Source organism: Bubalus kerabau, chromosome 3 (genome assembly GCF_029407905.1).
Source record: "Bubalus kerabau isolate K-KA32 ecotype Philippines breed swamp buffalo chromosome 3, PCC_UOA_SB_1v2, whole genome shotgun sequence".
Lineage (NCBI taxonomy): Eukaryota > Metazoa > Chordata > Mammalia > Artiodactyla > Bovidae > Bubalus > Bubalus kerabau.
In genome coordinates, this window is record NC_073626.1 from 107,220,791 (window position 1) to 107,240,430 (window position 19,640).

General features: G+C 34.2%; 1 protein-coding gene across 1 annotated transcript in view; it reads right to left on the bottom strand.

Moving 5' to 3' along the window:
• Positions 1-19,640, bottom strand: part of ARHGAP15 (Rho GTPase activating protein 15) — a 700,001-nt gene that overhangs the window by 540,587 nt on the left and 139,774 nt on the right. Inside the window, exon 6 of the mRNA XM_055572678.1 lies at positions 11,731-11,820. Coding sequence (XP_055428653.1) covers positions 11,731-11,820 — 90 coding nt within the window. The remainder of the gene's footprint in view (positions 1-11,730; positions 11,821-19,640) is intronic.

Below are 19,640 nucleotides of genomic sequence, written 5' to 3' on the forward strand. Positions count from 1 at the left end.
CTACTCAAGCGGGGGACCAGCAGGCACACAAAATAGCTGCTATACTCATCAGGATAATTGGCCCTATTATGATAAGAAGGTGAAGTTGCTTCTGTACAATGGGAGTCAGAGAAATGATTCAGGACCTCAGGAAATTCATTGAGATGTATATTGGTGCTTCTGTGCCCGGTGAGAGCAGTGAACTGTCTACTGCAGCAAACAAAGCTTGGAAATGTCAAAAAATTAAGAGCTCAAATGTGTCAGGTCTCAAGGTGAGGAACATCTAGAATGAGTGGCAGAAGAGGTAGATGATGAACATCAAATATGGCCTCAGACACAGTAGTGGTAGAGGAGTGTAACTTTTTCTACAACTTTTTTATTAGCTCTTGTTTACAAACAGAGGACGGCCACCATATTTGTTAACTTGAGGTCCAAGTCACTTCGAGCATTTTCAGAGGGGATTGCATCACATACTTCTTGCATCCTGCCTCACATCCTCGGGGCTTTACCTGTGACACTGTTTACCTGGTGTAAACAGTTCTGCGAGGGCTTCAAGTCCCTTTGTCCTGATTGCTTCTTACCTCAAGCGTATACCATGTGTCTTTCCCTTTCTGCCACAGATATTCTCTAGTGTATGAAGTAGGACACTAGAAAGAGACTTCTTGGTACACAGATATACACATTCAGTCTGAAAGTCAAAAAGATTTAAGGATACTATTCCGTCCTAATCCAAAGGGATGAAAAGCTGATGAACAAATGCACCATCCTGTTAATCCTGGGGTGAAAATTCTGACAGATATTCTAGCCACTTTGCCCAACTCAGTAATGCCCCTTGTCGTGCCTTTTCATCCTACTCTGTTTCACTGGTGCTAGTTTTGAACTCCGGCTTTCCGGGATTATCTCCTAAATAAACTAGTTGCAACTCAATTCCTAATCTCTAATTTTGCTTTGATGGGGAGCCCAGCCTTAACCAGAGGGCATACATGGCCACACTATTTGCTTAAAGAGAATTCCAACCCAGCTCCCTGTGAAAGGAATGGACCATCCTCCACTGAGATACAGCTGTCACTGTCATAAAATTTAGCATAAACAAATACACCATCAAATGCCCTGCTATAAAATGTAACATCTAGCAATTATATACTAAAGGACTTAAGGTGACATCATTCATTACAGTATTGAATGATTCTCCTGGTTGGACGGGAATTTAGTGTTAAGTAGCTATAAAAGCTGTCAAAGGCAAATGTTATTGAAACAAACATTAGCAACTTATGACTACAACCTGGAGCATCCTGACCGTAACTACTATTTCTCTATTATGGAACCATTAGAAACCAATATAGGTTGTATCCAAGATAATTAGGAAAATAATTTACTTGAAATTTTATACTTATGGATGGAAGAGACTGGGGCATAATCATTATCATTTTTACTTTCTTTGTAAAGCTTTATTGTTGTTTTTCACAACCTATTCCTAGATAGAGACAGAGGAGGGGTAGGGAATTTAGTAATCAGTCTTCTCAGGGAAAATAAGCAATGTTCTTCCATGAGTCAAATTAAATATTTTGAGGAAGAAAACATTTTAAGTGGCAAAAGTAGGTATTATCAAGGGTAATATCAAGTATGCAGTCACAGAGTGAAAATCTTAACCAAGAATTTAAAAATAAATTCCACAGTCTTACTTTAAAAATAGGCATTTACACGTTTTTATTTTTTTGGAGAGGATAATATGCATTTGATATTATGATTCTCCCAAGTTAGTGCAATGGCATTTTGTTACCTTTACTAAATTATAAGGTGGTTTAAAGATAATAGGCACATATCTGGTAAAAATTGAGTATTAACTATTAAATATAATCCCTGAGAACTCAGGATTGAATTTCAACTTTCCTCCTGGGGTAATTTTAACTCATTATTTCCTATACTCTTCAAAGACTTGTGATCTATATAAATATCCACTTTATTGATCAGGAGTCTCATTGCATAGAATGAGGCATTCTACAGTTATTAGAAACTTAGAACATACCCTGAAGTTGCAAAGATAATCTCATTGCTTCTGATTAAGAATGTGTTAATGCACTGTTGCTCAAGAACCATCAAAATTTCTTAAATTACATTTTAACTATATTATTTTTTATTTAAAAAGTGTAGCATGAGCTGAGTATTTGTCATTTAATTTGTAAATTCATGAAGAAAGATGACTTCATAAGTCTCTGAGTCATTAACAATTAATCAGATTTATTCAATATAACAATCAAATGACTGGGAAGAAATGTGAAATTTTGTGAACCCTACACATTTCTCTCTTTTGACGCTGTAAATTATGTTATTTCCAAAATCAAACTCAGTGAGTGGTAACTTAAAAAAAAATTCATGTTTGGATCCAAAAGAGGGATTACAGTATCTCACATACATTCTTATTTAAGCAATACAGTATATATTTAGATTCAATAAATCTTCCTAATATTTGACTACATATTTATTTTCTAACAGAAATGAGTGTTGATAAAATTCATCAGTCAATAACAGCCAAGAGTAACTTCCTTACATAAGTCATGGAAAATACACTTTCATGTTCAGGATAAAAATCACACAAGTATGTCATTGACTCCCCTGAACCCTCCATTCCATGACAGGACAAAGAAAGGATTGCCATCAGATGAATAGCATCTGGTCCATGGTATTTCAGGTTTGTATTTTAATTATTCCGTAAAGCGAGCCCTCCACTGAACGCCTCGCCAGAGCACCCAGCCAAATCAAATCAGCGAAGTTGGTGTTGAAACGCCAACTCGCCACCAGATGGCAGCAATGCTTTTATGAATAATGCAGCATTATGTGCAGTCCATCTAAGATTTTCTATGTTAATAATAGAACAATCCTTACTTTAGTAAAAGATTTGTTCGTAATGAGGCCAGCCATTTTTTTTCATGTCACTAGTTATATTTTGTGGGATCTATTTTCTTTCTAGAATTACAGCCCCCCAAAATATTTATTTTCTTACACATTAAACATTAAATTGCTGTCGAATTTCATTTTGATGTCGTGGTAGAAAATGCCTGTGGCTTGAAACAAATATTTTCCTTTCTGATGGACAAATAACATCTGTGGTTGTAAATGTTCCAGTGTAGCTGTCAAAAGAGAAGGGTTTCACATAATTTCCTGCCACCCTCATCAGTACATCTTACACATCAAAAGGGCGTACTCGAAACCACCCTTTGCATGATTTGATTTAAAATCTATCACAGATCTCAAATACCAGAAACTTGTATTCTACATGATCATGGGTGTGAGAAAAACGAAGCAGTGTTCAAATTCAAGTTTTTAAAAATCCCCCTATATTACTTGGGAAGAAAGTCCTCAATATCAGTGTTTCTTTCCCTTTTTGAGCTGTTTGCACCATTTGTTAATTTTCCCACTGTAAATTTTTTTGGTTTGCACATGTTCACCAAGGAAGTCAGACTTAGAATTTCTCCTAGTGCTGGAAATAAAATGTTAGGCAAACTGGTGGGATGAAGGCCAAGCTTTCTACTAAAAAAAAAAATTCATCTAAACCTTCCTTAAAAGTGAATGCCCCTTCCTTGTTCAAATCACCGCGTACTGATCTGTTATCTGAAAACAGTTTAAACAGCTTCCTTCCTGATTCCTCCCAGGCATCAGGCATTTCATTTCATCCTTTCACTTAGGTCATCTCTCAACATCCTGTTTTGTTAAGATAAAAGAGCAGCCTCCTCTCTTCTTTAAATACCGAGACTCTTTAACTGTCCCGGAGTGTTCATAGCGTCAGTTTTGAATATTTGTTTTCTACTAAATTTTTAGTAGCATATTTACCTCATATATATAGAAACTGCATAGATTCTACAAGTGGCTTCTCCAGTTCTGTATGAACACTGGCATTTTCTTTTCATTTTACCCTTGGTTAATTTTTGTCCTTGTGTACATTTCAAACCTTTGTTTATGGATGCTTGCTTTGTTATTTTCTTATACTGCTTTAAATACTGCTCTGAGGTTTGAGAGTTCTGCTCACCACTGCCCAGATTTTTCTCCTGCTCAGTGGCTTATGGTATATAAATGCTGTGCATATATATTCTCTTGCCTTCAGATCCAGCCTCATTATCTTATGTTTCTAAAAATTGAATGACATCCACTATTTATCTGCCAGTGATCCTACACGATCCAAAAGCACTCAATTTTATTTCACCCTGTGTCATCCTTATGGACAAACTATAAAATATGATACCATCCACTGACCCCATCTATTATGTAACAACTTCAGGGATTAAATCCTTCCTTCTTCCGGAAGAAGTCTGCTTGCTATTTAAAAAAAAAAAAAAACAACAAAAAAACAAAAAAAACCCCATATTCATCATGAAACAAATATCGCTTCTCTCCTTTAAAATACAAAATAAAAACTTTGAAACAGATATAAAAAGGGAATCAGTTGGCTTGAATGTTGTCTTGCTAGGATCAATGTAATCTTTTGTACTTAACAAGGTGAAAATTACAAGTGGAAAAACAGTAATGCTTGATGATTCTGATTTGATACCATGAATCCCTCATTGGCACTGGTGGCTTTTGCTCAGGTGGGTGTCATGAAGTCCTAGGTTTGATTCCATTTAACTCAGCTAGCCACACTCTGGTTCTGTGATCATGGGGACCTGCATTGTTAGCTCATGTAAGGCTCAGTGACCAACACTCCAGTCGGACCAAAACATCAAGAAACAGAGCACGTTTCATAAGAGGAGGGGATGTAAATCATGATGTCAACAAATGAAGAACAGCATGTTGCATTTAGCTTGGTGTCAAACTAAACTCTAGAATTTATTCCAAATGGACAACTCTTATCTTTGAGCAGATGGAGCCAGCCCCTTAGGTAATACACACCCATGCTTTTGCTAAAACATTAGAAGTATAAGAAGCCACACTGACGTTTTCTTTTTCTTTTTTTAAAATTTTGACTAATTTTATTTTATTTTGGAACCTTAAAATCTTGGTTCTCTTGGTTAATTTGGGACTGATACTTACTAGTGTGGCTATTGTCAATCTTTACTCTCAACCAGTGGCATTCTACTCTGATGATAGTTTAAAAACAAATGAAGAAAGTGTGATAGCATTGTACCCTCTGATAGTTAGTATAACAAAGAAGCTGTGCAAATGAGTCCGTATCTTAGACTACCAAGCCTCATGGCATAAGCAGTCAACATAAGCTTCCTATTATTTTCTTTGAGGACACACTCACATTATTAGTATTTTAACTCTATACTTTAGATTATATCTGTTTTTTTCCAGACATATTTATTATTTCTGAAAAGATGAATCAGGAAAAAAAAAAAAAAAAGACAGTGGTTCCCAAGTAGCATGGGCTGAACAAATAGTTGTGTTTTTCATTTGAGGGATTTACTTGCTATCCATGGACTTGTTTCTATTTCTCTTTTCATCAGTCAGGTTGTTAACTCCGAGTCTCACCTTGAGGTCTTGCAATCTTTATTTCCTGCCTGCAGACTCTCTCCTTTGCAGTGAAATTTATACACCCCTATAAGCTAATATTCTTAAATCAAGTCCCCAATTATGAAAAATTATCTCATTGCATTCATCAAAATTCTTCTGTGCAATCCCACTGGCAAAAATGAAGTCAAAATCATAAAAATAATTCGCTCTTCCCCTTCAATCAGGGGAAAAAAAATGTCCTGGTATCTCATCAGGAGAATAAAAAGATTTACTATTGTCTCTTATTTGGGGGCATAGTTGTTGCACTTGTTTCTAAGTTCCCTTTTGCAAGATGCTCTTAGTAACTTGGTAGAGCCTTTTCAGCCAAAATGCTTTTCTTAAAGTGTTAACTGGGATACGACATTAATTAAATAACTTGCATTGATTAAATATTACATTAATTATACTATTTGTTTATAGACTAGGATACTAAAAATAATTTCAGTTTGAGAACACATATTCTTAGACAATGAATGAAGAGATTTTCAGTGGTACATTTCACCTTCTCCTGGTTAAGTTCACAAGGCAGTACAGAGAATACGTGCGGAGCAGAGACCCTGAATTGTATTTCAGAGAGACCTACCTCTCCTACCCATATTCTTCCCAAATCCACATCTGGAACTGTTCTCAAGGCACTGTGAGATGATGTGGTTGGATGATGAATTCAACCCAGTCTTATTTATCTTAAAAATCAATCTTCTGAAGTTGCTTTCAAATACAGCACTGCTTCATTTTAACCTTAACACAGACAGGAGGCAGGTGAGTTAAAGTTTCTCTCTTATTTCTTTGGTGTGACAAGCTGTAAGCTGAAGGAGGGATCCTACCCTGGGTTCTACTTAAAGTTACAACTGACATCGCCAAAACTGGAACACACGTCCCTAGACTCCTGTGTTCTCTCCCCTGCACCTTCTGAATGATGGATGAATATCTAATAGGTAGATAAAATGATTGGGGACAAGCAAGAAAGGGAAAAAAAACTGTATGAGACATTAAGGCTGCTCTTACTCTGGTTTATTTTTAATGCCATGCCTTTTAAGATACTGTGAGTAATTCTCTAAAGTGAAACCAGCTTTACTCGAAATCTAATGCATATATGAATGTGAAGAATCATCCTTTTGCATTTAGTCTAACTACAAGCATTGAAAAATGAAAGAGAAAATTGGTAAAAGCTCAGATTTATTTTAAACCATCAGTTTTAACAGAAGGAAATGGATAAAAGCAAAATACCAGTAGTTTTCCTTTTGGCTTAAAATGACATTTTCCAAGATGTTATTAAATTATCTTTGCATTAATAAACTTAAGTAGTACTTAAAGATTTTAAGCTAAGACATATTCAGATCAGGAAGAGCAATCAAATTATGTTTAAATGTAAAGCATATCCATGGACAATATTACATGAATACGTTGAATATACATTATAGCCAGAAGACTCCATCCAAAGTCACAAAAGAAATACAACTAATGATAAATCTATTCTGAGATTTACTTCTAGGGACAGAACCTGCTCCCTTGAGATATTTTTATACATTAAAAAAAGAATCTCAGATCCAAGAAATTTGATCATGATTTTTGTTGAGGTAATAAACTGGTGGTGAGAAGGGGGGGGAAACAGATTTTCATCTTGAGTCATTTAATTTTTTCTGTCTTAAAAGCAGGCAATTGATAAAGTTTTAATTGGTCATAATTCATTAAGAGTAAAAATATCTTATTTAAAACATGTAATGTGTAGATGAGCCTGTTGCATGTTTATGGGTGCATTTATTTTTAATTTTATTTGAAAGGCAACTCAGAAAAACTAAGACCTAGTCACTTCTAGCTCCAAGAAAAGGTTTAATTATTTCAAATGAGTAATCACCTACTGGTGTAATGAAAAGGATCAAGAAAACAGTATATTTCCTATTCTTTACCCTCATTTTAAAAAGTGACTGGAGTTGACACTCAGAAATCATCTTGGAGTGCAGAGCCTATAATAGTGGACACAATTTCTTAAAAAAAATTATGACAGTGAATTTTGTGTTTTTATTAAAAATTCAATTTTAGCCTTAATAGTAACCATAGCATTGGTTAAAAGGTATATCCAGTCTTATGGTTTAAAAAAGCAGTATAAGATATAGTCTCTACATTTGTGTATTCTTTGGGGAGGCAAAATTAATTTACATGACAGGATTAAAGAATATTCTAGTACTGAATTAAAAGGCATGGGATTAATTACAGTGCTTGGGACCATCATATTTAACAAAGGGGCAGCTCCTTAGAGGTTGGGAATGTTTTAGAGGCGAATTATCTATTTATTTGAGAGCCATATCGTGAACTCCTTTGCCCCAGACTTTTAAAAACCTTTAGCTCAGAGAGTTTTATGTTCAAAAGAAGGAAGGAAATCTGAGTGAAAATTTTCCTTCTACTTTGAAACAAGAAGATATCAGAAGTTTAAAAATTGCTTATTGTTATAAATTGTTTTGCAACCATTTTCCCAACTGAATGTTCTGTTAAAAAGCTTTGTAAATGCTTGATGTACCCGTGAGGAAAGAGAAGAAGGTGAAGAAGCACCGCTCATGTTACAGATGCCGCCTGACAACACTGCCATCCTTTCACATGGTTTTATTTAGTTATTACAACTCCCTCTCTGTAAATGACATTTAGGATTATTTAAGATTATGTTGTAATCCTTTTAATCCTCAGTGCTTTAAATTTCAGGCTAAATACCAAAGAGCAAACTAGCACTTAGCAGGAATGTTTAAAACATGTGATTTGAACATAAATCTTTTTATTCATTCTTTCCCTGATGAAGACCTAGTGTTGCTCTTAACTTAACTAAGAAAACTTGTACCACAGTTCATTTCAAATCATTCAGTTGCTAAATGCTTTCTCAAGCTACATCAGATTTGCGACGGTCCTTGACAATTATGCTAAACGAAGAATTGAACAAAAGTTAGCAGCAATGAACATTTACTACTTTAGTTTAGAATATGTATGACCTTTTTTTTTTAATAAGTGCAATACGTCTTTCAGTGTTAGTGTGTGGGAAGAACAAGTGTATGGGAAGAATCACTCTATTTCCTAATGTCAAGCTATTAGATGTGGATTTACACATTGATGTATACATCATATATGCATACATCTATATACAATTATACTTTTTAAATACATTATGATTTGTCTAGGTATGCTTTATAACAGAAGTTGTTAATAATTAAAAAATATGTTATTTATTATTAAAGTCAATTAGCAAAAACTGCTCTATTATAAAATAGGCAGATGTTCTTGAACTCAGCCAGTGAGCATCATTCTGATTTACTAAGAGTAGCTGAATAAAAAATTTAATTAATTAATGCTGTCACAGTTATGCTATCATGTACCAATCAAATAAGAATGAATCTATATCAAGAGTTTTTAATAAGACTATGAAAAGAATCTGACTTTTAATACAAAGAAGGAAATGAACAACTCAAATGTCCAAATGACATATACGAAGGAAACAGATGAAATCCTTCCATTCTTTGTGTCACAAATGTTTGCTTTTGAGTCTTTCAAGCATATCTTAGGCATGTGATTTTTTGTTTGCTTTCCTCTTCATTTTAAGTTCATCTTCTCTAGAGACATTGTAATTATGTGGCATATAATTGCTAATCCATCAACTTTTTCACGACAGATTTCAAATTTTAAATTATTTCTAATTTTGCTCTTCTTTGATTTTTCTTGAACCGAAAATCTCAATAGTCATTAGATATCTGTAATCTATAATTCATAGACTGAGATTGAACACCATGCCTAATTCAAACTTGGAATTCTAAAGCTATTTCTGATGTAGCACATCAGCTAAAGCTGTGATGGTCTTTTTCAGTCAGGAAGAAATGTTCATTATTCTGTAGGTAATGAAACCCTTGTACACACACACACACACCCAACAATACCTTAGTACCATGTTTTTGAGATATAATCATGTTTATTCTGATCATTTGAGAGTTATACCAGCTAATGTACCTAATCAAATATTGATGCAAGTCATCTAGATTTAGCTCTCTGGCAAATCCTTTCTGATGTTTTTTCATTAACAACTATAAAAGCTATTTATATTGTTCCTCTCAAAAGACTTACTTTCATGGGTTGCCACTATGGATAGGAATTAGTAAATTTTACCTAAGCTTATGTGTTTAGGTGATGAAAAGATTTCAGCATGACAAGAAAACCACATGATTCACCCTAAAAAGAATGAAGCAGGAAATGAAATCTTAATCTTTCTTTAGTTTTATTATTCACAACATCCTTATCATTACTTCTTGTTTTTCTAAACTAAAGGGTACAAGACAAAAACTGGTAACCTAGATGTAAGAAAACTGAAGTCCCCTGAGCTACTCAGGTACCTTACAAACAAAACTAGCTGGTAAGATTTTCACCTTTGGAAAACTAATACAATGAGAATAGTTTTAATATTTTTGGAAGTATCTACATTCAGAAATATGAAAAATGAGTAAAATATTATAACAGAGGTAGCTAGTCACACTCAGAAAATGTTAGGATGATACATATTATCAATATAGGTGGTTTAAATATATATCTATACATATTACATTCATAGCTATGTAAAATTATACTTGAATATTTTTCTTCTATATTCACAACCTGTATACATCATTCATATTTGAGTATCATCCTCATTTGTGATCTAATGTAACTATAAGGTTAACAGAAGAAACTGAAAAAGTCGTCCTTAATTCAACTCGGAGGGTTTGTTTCTATTATCCAGGAATTATGTCAATATCAAATTTTAACATCTTTATTTTGCAACATTGGTAATTAGGATGCTAAACTAACAACACATAATAAAACTAAACCCCTTAATTCACTTTATCCAGTTCAGAACTAGCCATACTAATTATTTATGTTGTCATAGAGGCTAGGATTATAACACCAAATTTTCTTACTTATAGCAGAATTAAAAAGCAAGAAATTGGGAGACAGAATATACCACTGATCCACAATTCCTCACTTCAAAGCACAATTTAATTTTACTTCTTGATTCTGTAAATTCACCTTCTAATCACTTTTGGTTTTAGTCCTTTGACTTCTTGGCAAATATATTTAATTTTCTATACTTTATTCCTTTTTTTTTTCTTCTTTCCTTCCTTTTTTCCTTCTTCCTCTTCTTTGGGTTAAAACAAAAACAAAAGCAAAAACTCTACCCTATAAAAATGAACGCCTAAACAGAATTCAACTATAATCAGAAAAAATAAGTTATTCCATAATATGTTGAAAGTGTTTTTTTTGCTTTTTCGTTTTTTAAATTACTATGAGTCCAAATTATTTGGCTAGACCTGATTAAGCATCTGAAAAATGCAAAAACAAACTGGAAATCAGGTTCTTATTCCCAGTGAGAGATCAGATAAGAAATGTCACCTACCTATTCTTCTATAAGACCCTATACATTAATTTTAGTGATGCATTTAAGAATAGAGTTGATTTTTCTTTAAGGGCTAAAATGGTCTCAGAATACATTTAATACAATAATGATAATGATCTAGTTCCTACTAAATGATGTAAATTCTAAAACAAACCTATAAAATTCTGGGTTACTTTGGATATCTAAAAATAAATTAAATGTCATATAAATACAGAAAAAAGATCAACTTCTGTAATCTGAAGTTATTAATTGCCAAAGGGATTTTAGTAAAATCATACATGAAATATTGTTTTCCGATTTCCTTTCTTTGAAGGATTTCATCTGGTTCTTTCCATTCAAAGCAGCATGATTGAAATTATCAGTTTTTTTTTTTTTTCAAAAAAATTAATTATATAATATGAAAACACTGATTTCTATAACTGTTCAGCTCTCTCCATCCCCCAAGTTGCACTGGTAAATATAATTTATGACTGGAAGGCAAGAATGGCAGTGAATGCAAATAGTTTATCATAATTAGTGAATCTTAGTTTGTTTATTTCTGAAAATCCTACACTAAATCTATGTAAGCCAAGCATTCTAGGTTTGAATCCCAAGCAGCTATCAAATACACTGTAAAAGTCAATGACTTTTGGGTATATAATTAATCACCACACAATAAACATTTTGTGTTTAGATAGCAACCAGTCACCAGGGGAGAACAACAACCAACCAAAATTTGACAGGAAGAGAAGCCAGTTTTTCACAATGACCTCTGCACAACTAGTTCAAGCTCATGAAAACATCTTAACAAGGTAGTCTTGTTTTGATTACCCAAGAGAGCTAAGATTTAGAAAGAATAGGAACAATTTGAATCTATGTAACATTCTTACCTGAAAGACATTCTTTCTGCTTGATTTTTCCTTGGCCCACTCAATATGTGCCCCACACAAATCCACACTTTCTGGTTTGTTCCCAGTTTTCTGTAAACAAAAATGCAGTAAGAAGAAAAAGCACACAACACTGGTGATGCATGTCAGAAAAAATAAGTTATTGATTTAATAGCTATATATTAATGGCATAAAGGCTTTCTTCTTTCTCTTTTCCAGTTTCAAATAGATATTCTCACACTCATGTTCACTGCAGCATTATTTACAATAGCCAAGACATGGAAATGATGTGTCTGTCAACCTATCAATGGATAAATGCATAAAGAAAATGTTTATAGATATACACACACACACATATAAAATATTGTTGCTTTGTTGTTTAGTGGCTAAGTCATATCTGACTCTTTTGTGATCCTGTGGACTGTATAGCCTACCAGGTTCCTCTGTCCATGTGATTTCCCAGGCAAGAATACTGGAGTGGGTTGCCATTTCCTTCTCCAGGGGACCTTCCCCACCCAGAGATCAAACTCATGTTTGGCAGGCGGATTCATTACCACTGAGCCACCAGGGAAGCCCATATATAATATATAAATATATGCATATGTGTATGTAAGTCAGTTAGGGTAAGACAAATTCTTCTTGATCTCAGATATATGCAGAGTCTGAAAGTCTAACTCATAGAAACAGGGTGGTTACCATGCACTGAGGTAATGGGAATAAATCTGCTAAAGGGTACAAATTTTCAGTCATAAGATGAATAAGTTCTGGGGATTGAATATACACCATGGTGACTATAAATTACTAAGAGAGTAGATCTTAAAATTTATAACTACACATATACACACACAGAAAGGTAACTATGTGAGGTGATGTATATTTTTAGTAGCTAATCTTAGTGTGACAATAATTTCACAATGTACATGTATATCAAATCACCACACAATACACCTTAAATTTACACAATATTATTTGTCAATTATATCTCAAGAAAGCTAAAAAAAGGAAAAAATAATAAATTTAAAAGATCAATTGTATGTCTTTTAAGAATTCACTTTTCTGGCTTTTAAGACTATACACATAAGTGTAATATATATATTTATATATTTGTATTTAGTCAATTTAATTTAGATCAAATAGATTATGACATGTGCTTCCTTTTATACAGTACAATGTGAATGTTACTTAAATGCTGTTTTTACCTCAGTAATTCATAATAATCAATTAATGGGAATGTCTTCTATATTTGTCTCTTCATATTTTCATTTAGTTCAAGTGCATCATACATACATAATTTAAATCTGCATAACTCTGAACATTAAAATAAAAACTTACCTGTCTGGAAAATTTCTTTACTGTTGTTAAAGAAAGTCATTTAAAGCCACATTTCAAAGATTCCAACTATTTTTATATGTTCTGAGCTGGAACTCCAGGTTTTCCTAGAGATTAAGTTCCATTTTCTCAAGCCATTTTCAAAAGAATACTTTAAGTTTTTAGTATACAAGGCTTATAATATTTTTATATAATTTTTAACAGTATGAACTTAAGGTTAAAGCATAAAATTATGAAAAAATAGTAAAAAAATGTTATAAGAAATCTATCCACAATTTTTGCCTCTTACCCACTATGTTCTACTAGTTTACAGTAAATAAATTATTTTTCAGAAGAAGCCAGAAATTAGTAGTTTTTAATAGTAAAATTTGAGATTTTCTTGAGTTTTGGCAACTCAATAAAAATTTTTTGCAAACATTGTACAGGCCAAGCACAACTCTCCTTCAGGATAAATTCAGTTGGCAAAGCATCAGTTGACAGCGTATCTTTCTTTTGTTATTGGAGGTAATTCCATGGAAAACTAATCAAGATGAGCACGGCTCTAATGAATGCTTCAGACAGTGAAATACTTTTACCATTTTCCCATACTCCACAACCCAGGTGATCACTGCTGTGGAAAATCTTAAAACATGATAATGATGTTTATTGTCAAGTGATTTATGACATAGAGAAATTAAGAGCAATACGTTTCTACAGTTACTTGAATTATGGGACACTCAGAACCAATAGAAATAATCATCAATAAGCATATGTAAGAAAAAAGACTATCTCTCTCACATAATGCAATCAGGAATTAAAAAATGAAAAGATTTTACATAAGAAGCACTTTTTATGGGCCAAACATTTCTCTATGTGTTTTATGGCTATTAATTCTTGTTGCACCTGTATGAAGTAAGTACTATAATTATCATATTACAGGTAAGAAAATGTGTCAGAGTGGTTTGGTAAGCTTTACCAAGGTAACACACGTAGGAAAGGAGGAGCCAGTATTTGAATGTTAGCAGCACTCCTGCAGTCTGTTTTTAACTACCGTGTTGTCCTTGAAAATTGAATATACAGTGTGATCATATTCATGTTAAAACATGAAACATTTAGGGAAAAGAGAGGCTTTTCTCACTAGACTAGTACAGACATATTGATCTTGTTTCTGTCTTTCTCTGTTAAACTTGATCTTCCCACTGGGCTTTTACACCACCTGTTTACCTGGAATACCTCCCAATCTTCACATGGCCGACTCCTCCTCCATCAGATCCTAGCTAAATGTCACCTTGTTAGAAGTCTTTTCTCTGACTGTCGTATATAAAATAGTGGCATTCCAATATTACTGATAACTCTCTACCTATTTTAATTTCACCATAGATCTCTTCCTAGTTGAACTAATATACATAGTTTTATGCTGTCTGTTTTTCTCCCACTAGAATTTAATTCCCTGAGCTGGGAACTTGCTTGCCTTTTCTTCCACTATTTTTCCAATGTATGGAACCATGTCTGGTAACTAACTGTTGTTCAATGAATATTTACTAAATTCATAAATGAAAATACCAAAGTGCAATTAAGGTTTATGCTTTGGAAGGAAGGTTTGGGCATTTTAAAATTTCCAATTTTATACCAGTTAGGGCTTGTATTTGGTTTACTGGTTAAGCAGTCTTTGTTTTGTGAGTTTTTGCTTTGCTTGCTCTGTCCATTACTCTTAGTCACCTCCTGGTGCTCACTCATATGACTTTGACCCATATCTTATGTTCTTCATGAGCTCACTGCTTCACCTTTTCTCCATGGTTAATAATCTTCATCCTGCATTTTGCTTAACAAATCCCGCTTTCTGAGTCATTCTTACTCCCACCCTGCCATGCTTGGTTTAGAGGTTACTGAAATCTGCAGACCTTTGGGTGTTCTCCCCGTGTCAAGCCCTGGATTTCACTTCCTTTCATGTCCATATCTGTGTCCTGATTCAGCAGGCAATTCAACCTGCCCCTCTCTCTCCATCATTTGATGATTCACTCCACTCTCTCATCCACGTTTTCTTCTTCTACAATCCCCTTCATATTCCTCAAATTTATAGAAATGACTTGACTACTCAATATAGTAACATTGCAAATAATGGCCATCTACTTAAGCTGGGCTTTTGACTCTATGCAGAGACACTTTCATCACTATCATTGTGAAAAGGACATTTAACATACCCCTGAAATCATTGCCAAGACTAATGTTATGAGTGCTTTGCAGAATTTTTATATGTTCCTAGTCAGTTTCTATTTTTTGAATGGCATCTCTCTTCCAAAGCTTTACCTTTTTCAAGTTATCCCACCAAATGGCTTACTCATAATTCACAGAGGTCATAGAGCCCTTGTGCTAGAACATTCACCATTCTCCCCACTTTCATAGTTAGTCTGTGTAATCAAAATGAACAAACAGAATAAATTCTATATGTCTTCCCTCTGAAAGTTTTATATCAACTTCTTTATTTCCTTACAACATTCTTATGAAGTTAACGCCATGGCCTTTAATTGACATGTGAAGAAACTGAGGCAGAGAGTGGTTAAGTTTATTGCATTAGCTCATACACTTAATAAGGGCCTCAGCTGAGATATGGATTCATTTTTATCTGACTCCAAATCCCAAGTCCTTAAACACTGCCTCCCCTCCATACCTATCCTTTTCTCCTACTAGGCCACCTAACATCCTTTTCAGGTCTAAAAATAAGAATGAACACATTCTATTTCTTCCTTGTTTCCTCATTTCCCACTTTCATTTCTGGATTCCAGACTTCTCGACCTGGGTCTATGACTTTTGTCCCCATGTCTAATGAACTCCCATGTCTGAGCATGACAGTGACATCTGTGAGCATCAAAAGCACCTGGTCTGTCTGCCATATAGTGCACAAACAACTCATAAGGCACGTCCTGCTTTTCCTCAGGGGAAGAGACGCTCATTCTTCATCCCAAGGGTTTTTCTCGGCAGTTTTTATTTCCATCCAATCACATCCCTTATTTTCTCTCAAGTAGATTATATCCTTTAGCCTATAATCACACTGAGGTCACTTTTGCTTAAAACAACAACAACAACAACAACAGAAGAAAGCAAGCACTGAGCCACAACTTCACAGTTTCTCAGTCTCACCCATTTCCTTCTGTGATGACCAGGATTCTTCAGAGTTTCCTGTAGTTACGTTCTCTGTTCTTGTTCCATTCTCTTCACAATGTCTTAACCATTAAGGTCAACAGAAACAGTCTGATGCTTTCTCACCTATAAACATTCCAGCTGAACTGTGTAATATGAAATGCTGCTGGCTCTTCTTCTTAAAACTCTTTGTCTCTCAAGCTAAGACATTTTCTCTCCAAATTCTTCACTTTTTATATGTTGCCTTCTCTGTTTTTTTTGTTTGTTTGCTTGTTTTTTTTCACTGACTTCACTTCCTCATCCCATTTCTTGGTGGTGGTGGTGGTGGTTTAGTTTTTAAGTCATGTCTGACTCTTGTGACCCCAATGAATGTAACCTGCCAGGCTCCTCTGTCCATAGGATTTCCCAGGCAGGAACACTGGAGTGGGCTGCCATTTCCTTCTCCAGGAGATCTTCCCAACCCAAGGACTGAACTTGGGTCTTCAGCATTGCAGTTGGTTTCCTGTATTGCTGGTGGATTCTTTACCAACTGAGTCACCAGGGAAATACATTTCTCAAATGTTAGTAATCCTTGGTTTATGATTCTAGACCTTTATTATTTCTTATCGCTTATAAGCATCCTTTGGGTTTTGCTCTTGCCTATGATCTGATCCATCACTTATAAATATGCTAACTTCCCAGTGGTTTCTTGCCCCCAGAACTCTATTTTCTATCATTAGGATGTAGCACAGACAACTCTGTGAAATCACTGTCTTCTCAGAGTTGCCCCCCTTTCTCTATTGCTCATCGTGGCTAATCATTTCTTTGCCTCCTTTATTCTCCTTATTTTCTCAATTCTCCACTTTCCATCAACAGCCACAAATTCTAGAACCAGACCACAGTCTCATTCGAGTTCTTATTTTCTCTAATCCGAATTCCTCTCCATGCTGTTTCTTCTGATCGCAGGAAAAACCATTTCAATTAATTCTCTGTGTTTTCAATTTTTTTCTAAGATATATATCTCAAAAATATTTCTTCTAGAAAATTTATTATCTACAGAATAATGTACAAATACCTTAGCAGAGTATACAGGCTTCTTTTCATTATCCTCCAACCACATTCTCAGTTCCATTCATCCGTCTTTCTTCTATATGCCAGCAAAGCTGAAGTTTCCAAAATGCAACATCCTTTCACAACTCTTTATATGGGGATCTGAGTATACATGCACCTCTTTTCATCTGGGACACATTTATGTCTCTCTTCAACCACTTCCCTTGCCTGCCATCTACCATCTACCATAATCTTGCTCCGTTTCATGATGTAACTCCAAAATAACCTAGACGAGGCTCTCCTTCACCTCTGTAGGCAGTCGCTCACTCCTTCTCACCATTTTCCCTGCTCTGAAACACACTTTTTTTTGACAATTTGTTTTGTTATCCCCACATTATAACTACTTTCTGACGTGTCTCTTTGATCCAGTTATACAATCAAAACAAGTTGGATTTGTCTTATAAATCTTTATTTTCCTAAAATCTAGCAAAGTGGCCCCAAATAAGCCCTAAACAGAAACCCGTTAACTGCTCAATCAATTTATGAACTGGAAACCTGCAACAGAAAATTTCCAGATTCATTCCAATATATTAATAAATAAAATTAAAAATACACCTCAGAATTATAGTTTATAAAATGAGAAATACTTGACACAAAAATCACAATAGTCTCATTTATACTGACCTTTAATAGGAACTAATATTATAGCAAAATTGAAGCAAATGATAGAGATTTGGGCTAAATTTTAAAGTATGCCAGAAAAAGCTAAAGAGATTTTGGTAAAAGTCTAGCAAATAAAAATATCCACCTCAAGAAAAGAAAACTAAGTAAATGAAGGGCTATATAAAAATGATCCTAATCAATCATTCATTTTCACAAATTTATAGCAAAAAGACCCAGGCTTGGAGAACAACTTTAGGGAGTAGGCTTTATTAGAGAGGGAAATTATCAGCTTTGTTAAATATTGGAATAAGTTGTTCAGAAAAGCTGCAGAATTTATTTGGAAGACAATCAAGATTTTATTCAAGAAGTCTGAAATTAAAGAATCCTTTAATAGAAAACATTTCTGATTCTACAACTATAAAACACATGAAAAAGTCTGCTAAACTACATGATGCCAATGTATCACATTGTACGTCATTATAAAATCGCACTTTTAAAAATTGACTAAATATAAATTTAAGTCTAAAAGTGTACATAGATTTATTCTGGGTAAACTTAAAATATAAATGACTGATTTTTTAAATATTTAAATAGAAGTATTAAAAAGTTACTTCTTCTAGACAATAAAACATATAAAAGCTCTTTGCTGGAAAAGGCAAAGTTATTAAAAATTGACCTTAGGTCTTGTCCACTTCTGACTTTTATTATTTCTTAGTCCATCTTTACCATTTCCCAATAATAGTGGACAGCATATTCTCTCCATAATATATTTTTCCCTGACTTAGATTAAACACTTGGAATTAAGTTCCCATTTTTCTTTATGGGATATTTGAGGGCTTTTAATGTATATTAAAGAAATATCAAAGGCCAGATGCTCTTTTGCTTGATGGCATTTTCCATGATGAAGACTGGGCATGTGTGTGGGCAACAAATCATTGGGCCACTCATTCTCATACCCTTATTACTCGACGTGGTTGAAAAAAAGACAAGGCTCAGATTTTATGAAACAGGTTATTAGCTACCATTTTTTATTTTGGATTAATTGCTGTTCCAGAATATAGACTCAGATTGTCCTTATCAGTTTGAAACATGAAACACCAAATCTGTTTAGAGGAATTAAGTTCTATCACATAACTGGTTTTGTTTCTGGAAAATCAATCATGCAGGAGGATAAAACTCACTTATAAATTCTCATTTTGGCAAAATGATTTAGGAAAGAGTGCTGAATGGCTACCTGATCTTATTAATGTCTAAAGTATGGCTGCTGTCAACACAGAAGTGGATACTTTGATTGTAAGATGTGAGTTTTATGTATATGAATATAAATGGTGTTAATAATAGCTGAAATTGTTTCTCCACTGAAATTTCTCAGTACAAGACCAAATCAAACCAGATTTTCAGAAAAGCAAAGCCTTGTTAGTGCTCTGGAGCACTAGAATGTTATACATTTGTTTACTTTGTTTGTTGAGGAGAAAGTATTCTCTCCTTTTAAGAACTTATTGTATTTATCCTGAATCAAAATCTTGCAGGAATAAATATAAAAGCTTCCATGTTTGCTGCATGCTTATATTGCCTTACGTTTATATTACATAAAATCTATTTAATGCTGCAATGTGAGTAGTTTGGGCATATTTTGATACCTCCAGCAGCCCCTCAGATTCCCTCCTTAGACTCTCATTCACTCAGTTGGCCTCAGCTGTCCCTGTAGATGGCCAGTCCTGCTTGGGCCCATGGACTCCTACTTCCTGTGGAAGTCTAGACACCTTCTTGGAATG